Consider the following 5,584-nt stretch of genomic DNA (forward strand, 5'->3'; position numbering starts at 1 on the left):
ACTCTGGTCTTCTACCAGGACCAAGGACCCAGGGTTTCTACCAGGACCCAGGATCCAGCACCCAGACTTTACACCAGGAGCAGGGATTCAGGAGCCAGGCCTTGAACCAGGAGCCAAGACCCAGGAGCCAGGCCTTGAACCAGGACCAAGGATCTAGGACCCAGGCCTTCTACCAAGACCAAGAGTCTAGGAGCCAACACCCAGGCCTTACACCATGAGCCAGGACCTAGACCTTCTTCCAGAACCCTGCCTACAGCACCCAGGCCTTCTACCAGGACCCAGGAGCCAGGACCAAGGACCTAGGACCCAGCACCCCCCATGCCATCCACCGAAAGCTAGGATCAAGGATCCAGGACCCAGGCCTTCCAATAGGAGCCAGGACCAAGGATCCAGGACCCAGGATCCAGTACCAAGACCTTCTATTGGGATCAAGGACCCAGGCTTCCTACCAGGACCCAGGAGCCAGCATGCAGACCTTCCACCAGGACCCAGGTCTTCCACCAAAAGCAAGGACCAAGGACCCAGGAGTCAGGCCCTCCACCAGGAGCCAGGATCAAGGACTGAGGACTGAGGACTGAGGACCCAGGACCCAGGACCCAGGACCCAGGATCTAGGATCTAGGACCTAGGCCTTCTACCAGGACCAAGGATCTAGGACCCAGGCCTTCTGCCAGGGCCAAGAATCTAGGAGCTAGGACCCAAGCCTTGCACCATGAGTCAGGACCTAGGCCTTCTTCCAGCACCCTGCATCCAGCACCCAGGCCTTCCACCAGGACCAAGGACCCAGGATCCAGACCTTCTACCAGGAACCAAGACCAAGGACTCAGGATCCAGGACCCAGGCCTTCTACCAGGATCAAGGATCCAGGACCCAGAACTCAAGGCCTTCCAGTAGGAGCCAGGACCCAGGCCTTCCACCAGGACCTAGGAGCCAGGTTTTCATTTTTTTTTTCTTTTTGAGGAGGGAAGGCAGGGCAATTGGGGTTAAGTGACTTGCCCAAGGTCACACAGCTAGTAAGTATGTCAAGTGTCTGAGGCTGGATTTGAACTCAGGTTGCCTTGACTCCAGGGTTTGGTGCTCTACTCACTATGCCACCTAACTGCCCCCTAAGCCAGGCTTTCTACCAGGACCCAGGACCCAAGTGCCAGGCCTTGAACCAGGACCCAGGATCCAGGAGCCAAGCCTTCCACCAGGAGCCAGGAGCCAGGACCCAGCACCCAGCACCCAGCAGCCAGGTCTTCCACCAGGAGGCAAGACCAAGGATCCAGGACCCAGGCCTTGCAATAAAAGCCAGGCCCAAGGACCCAGGACCCAAGCCTTACACCAGCACCAAGGATCTAGGACCCAGGACTCAGGCCTTCCACTAGGAGCCAAGACCCAGACCTTCCACCAGGAGCCAGGTCTTGATCCATTACCCAGGACCCAAGAGCCAAGCCTTCTACCAGGACCCAGGACCCAGGACCCAGGCCTTGAACCAGGACTCAGTACCCAGTGCCCAGGCCTTCGACCAGGACCCAGGCCTGCCACCAAAAGCTAGGACCAAGGACTCAGGAGCCAGGCCTTCTACCAGGAGCCAGGACCAAGGACACAGGCCTTCCACTAGGAGCCAGGACCAAGGACCCAGGACCCAAGACCCAGGACCCAGTCCTTCTGTTGGGATCAAGGACCCAGGCTTTCTACCAGGACCCAGGAGCCAGCACCCAGACCTTCCACCAGGACCCAGGACTTAGGAACCAGGCCTTGAAGCAGGACACAGGACCAGGGACCCAGGACCCAGGCCTTGAACCAGGACTCAGTACCCAGTGCCCAGGCCTTCGACCAGGACCCAGGCCTGCCACCAAAAGCTAGGACCAAGGACTCAGGAGCCAGGCCTTCTACCAGGAGCCAGGACCAAGGACCCAGGACCCAAGACCCAGGACCCAGTCCTTCTGTTGGGATCAAGGACCCAGGCTTTCTACCAGGACCCAGGAGCTAGCACCCAGACCTTCCACCAGGACCCAGGACTTAGGAACCAGGCCTTGAAGCAGGACACAGGACCAGGGACCCAGGATCCAGGCCTTGAACCAGGACCCAGTACCCAGCGCCCAGGCCTTCCACCAAAAGCTAGGACCAAGGAGCCAGGAGCCAGGACCAAAGACCAAGGACCCAGGACCCAGGATCTAGGACCTAGGCCTTCTACCAGGACCCAAGGATCTCAGAGCTAGGACCCAGGCCTTCTCCCAGCACCCTGCATCCAGCACCCAGGCCGTCCACCAGGACGCTCACACAGGACCCAGGCCTTGAACCAAGAGCCAAGACCAAAGATCCAGGATTCAGGACTCAGGACTCAGGCCTTCCACTAGGAGCCAGGACCCAGACCTTCCACCAGGAGCTAGGTCTTGATCCAGTACCCAGGACCCAAGAGCCAAGCCTTCTACCAAGAGCCAGGACCAAGGACCTAGGCCTTCCACTAGGAGCCAGGACCAAGGACCCAGGACCCAAGATCCAGGACCCAGTCCTTCTATTGGGATCAAGGACCCAGGCTTTCTACCAGGACCCAGGAGCCAGCACCCAGACCTTCCACCAGGACCCAGGACTTAGGAACCAGGTTTTGAAGCAGGACACAGGACCCAGGACCCAGGCCTTGAACCAGGACCCAGTACCCAGTGCCCAGGCTTTCTACCAGGACCCCGGACTCAGGAACCAGGCCTTGAAGCAGGACCCAGGACCCAGGCCTTGAACCAGGACCCAGTACCCAGCACCCAGGCCTTCCACCAGGACCCAGGCCTTCCACCAAAAGCTAGGACCAAGGACCCAGGAGCCAGGCCTTCCACTAGGAGCCAGGACCAAGGACCCAGGACCCAGGACCCAGGATCTAGGACCTAGGCCTTCTACCAGGACCAAGGATCTAGGACCCAGGCCTTCTACCAGGGCCAAGAATCTAGGAGCTAGGACCCAGGCCTTGTACCATGAGTCAGGACCTAGGCCTTCTCCCAGCACCCTGCATCCAGCACCCAGGCCTTCCACCAGGACCCAGAAACCAGGACCCAAGCTTTCCAGCAGGAGCCAGGACCAAGGACCCAGGACCCAGCACCAGTGCTTTCCACCAAAAGCTAGGACCAAGGATCCAGGACCCAGGCCTTCCACTAGGAGCCAAGACCAAGGACCCAGGACTCAGACCTTCTATTGGGATCAAGGACCCAGGCTTTCTACCAGGACCCAGGAGCCAGCACCCAGACCTTCCACCAGGACCCAGGACTTAGGAACCAGGTTTTGAAGCAGGACACAGGACCCAGTACCCAGTGCCCAGGCTTTCTACCAGGACCCAGGACTTAGGAACCAGGCCTTGAACCAGGACCCAGGACCCAGTACCCAGCACCCAGGCCTTCCACCAAAAGCTAGGACCAAGGACCCAGGAGCCAGGCCTTCCACCAGGAGCCAGGACCAAGGACCAAGGACCAAGGACCAAAGACCAAAGACCAAAGACCAAAGACCCAGGACCCAGGACCCAGGACCCAGGATCTAGGACCTAGGCCTTCTACCAGGACCAAGGATCTAGGACCCAGGCCTTCTACCAGGGCCAAGAATCTCGGAGCTAGGACCCAAACTTTGCACCATGAGTCAGGACCTAGGCCTTCTCCCAGCACACTGCATCCAGCACCCAGGCCTTCCACCAGGACACAGCACCCAGGACCCAGTCCTTGAACCAAGAGCCAAGACCAAAGATCCAGGATTCAGGACTCAGGACTCAGGCCTTCCACTAGGAGCCAGGACCCAGACCTTCCACCAGGAGCCAGATCTTGATCCAGTACCCAGGACCCAAGAGCCAAGCCTTCTACCAGGAGCCAGGACCAAGGATCCAGGCCTTCCACTAGGAGCCAGGACCAAGGACCCAGGACCCAAGATCCAGGACTCAGTCCTTCTATTGGGATCAAGGACCCAGGCTTTCTACCAGGACCCAGGAGCCAGCACCCAGACCTTCCACCAGGACCCAGGACTTAGGAACCAGGTTTTGAAGCAGGACACAGGACCCAGTACCCAGTGCCCAGGCTTTCTACCAGGACCCAGGACTTAGGAACCAGGCCTTGAACCAGGACCCAGGACCCAGGCCTTGAACCAGGACCCAGTACCCAGCACCCAGGCCTTCCACCAGGACCCAAGCCTTCCACCAAAAGCTAGGACCCAGGACCCAGGAGCCAGGCCTTCCACCAGGAGCCAGGACTAAGGATCAAGGACCAAGGACCAAAGACCAAAGACCAAGGACCAAGGACCCAGGACCCAGGATCTAGGACCTAGGCCTTCTACCAGGACCAAGGATCTAGGACCCAGGCCTTCCACCAGGGCCAAGAATCTCGGAGCTAGGACCCAAGCTTTGCACCATGAGTCAGGACCTAGGCCTTCTCCCAGCACACTGCATCCAGCACCCAGGCCTTCCACCAGGACCCAGCACCCAGGACCCAGGCCTTGAACCAAGAGCCAAGACCAAAGATCCAGGATTCAGGACTCAGGACTCAGGCCTTCCACTAGGAGCCAGGACCCAGACCTTCCACCAGGAGCCAGGTCTTGATCCAGTACCCAGGACCCAAGAGCCAAGCCTTCTACCAGGAGCCAGGACCAAGGATCCAGGCCTTCCACTAGGAGCCAGGACCAAGGACCCAGGACCCAAGATCCAGGACTCAGTCCTTCTATTGGGATCAAGGACCCAGGCTTTCTACCAGGACCCAGGAGCCAGCACCCAGACCTTCCACCAGGACCCAGGACTTAGGAACCAGGTTTTGAAGCAGGACACAGGACCCAGTACCCAGTGCCCAGGCTTTCTACCAGGACCCAGGACTTAGGAACCAGGCCTTGAACCAGGACCCAGGACCCAGGCCTTGAACCAGGACCCAGTACCCAGCACCCAGGCCTTCCACCAGGACCCAAGCCTTCCACCAAAAGCTAGGACCAAGGACCCAGGAGCCAGGTCTTCCACCAGGAGCCAGGACCAAGGATCAAGGACCAAGGACCAAAGACCAAAGACCAAGGACCAAGGACCAAGGACCAAGGACCCAGGACCCAGGACCCAGGATCTAGGACCTAGGCCTTCTACCAGGACCAAGGATCTAGGACCCAGGCCTTCTACCAGGGCCAAGAATCTCGGAGCTAGGACCCAAACTTTGCACCATGAGTCAGGACCTAGGCCTTCTCCCAGCACACTGCATCCAGCACCCAGGCCTTCCACCAGGACACAGCACCCAGGACCCAGGCCTTGAACCAAGAGCCAAGACCAAAGATCCAGGATTCAGGACTCAGGACTCAGGCCTTCCACTAGGAGCCAGGACCCAGACCTTCCACCAGGAGCCAGGTCTTGATCCAGTACCCAGGACCCAAGAGCCAAGCCTTCTACCAGGAGCCAGGACCAAGGATCCAGGCCTTCCACTAGGAGCCAGGACCAAGGACCCAGGACCCAAGATCCAGGACTCAGTCCTTCTATTGGGATCAAGGACCCAGGCTTTCTACCAGGACCCAGGAGCCAGCACCCAGACCTTCCACCAGGACCCAGGACTTAGGAACCAGGTTTTGAAGCAGGACACAGGACCCAGTACCCAGTGCCCAGGCTTTCTACC

At 59.2% G+C, this 5,584-nt stretch overlaps 1 protein-coding gene across 1 annotated transcript; it reads left to right on the forward strand.

The window, feature by feature from the left end:
- Positions 1-711: 711 nt before the first annotated feature.
- LOC118832520 (basic salivary proline-rich protein 1-like) lies at positions 712-2,718 on the forward strand. The gene is made up of 5 exons (XM_036739816.1): positions 712-889; positions 1,127-1,399; positions 1,603-1,794; positions 1,881-2,072; positions 2,237-2,718. Exons 1-5 carry the CDS (start codon positions 712-714, stop codon positions 2,716-2,718), a joined length of 1,317 nt encoding a protein of 438 aa, XP_036595711.1.
- The last annotated feature ends 2,866 nt before the right edge of the window (positions 2,719-5,584 follow it).

The sequence above is a fragment of the Trichosurus vulpecula genome, chromosome X, assembly GCF_011100635.1.
Source record: "Trichosurus vulpecula isolate mTriVul1 chromosome X, mTriVul1.pri, whole genome shotgun sequence".
Taxonomy (NCBI): Eukaryota; Metazoa; Chordata; class Mammalia; order Diprotodontia; family Phalangeridae; genus Trichosurus; species Trichosurus vulpecula.

Excerpts from the sequence above, each read along its gene's own strand:
- LOC118832520 (XM_036739816.1), top strand. The coding sequence starts at position 712 with ATGAGTCAGGACCTAGGCCTTCTTCCAGCACCCTGCATCCAGCACCCA. Across the intron at positions 1,795-1,880 it reads AGGCCTTGAACCAGGACTCA|GAGCCAGGACCAAGGACCCA; the intron begins GTACCCAGTGCC and ends GCCTTCTACCAG. Across the intron at positions 2,073-2,236 it reads AGGCCTTGAACCAGGACCCA|CACCCAGGCCGTCCACCAGG; the intron begins GTACCCAGCGCC and ends CCCTGCATCCAG.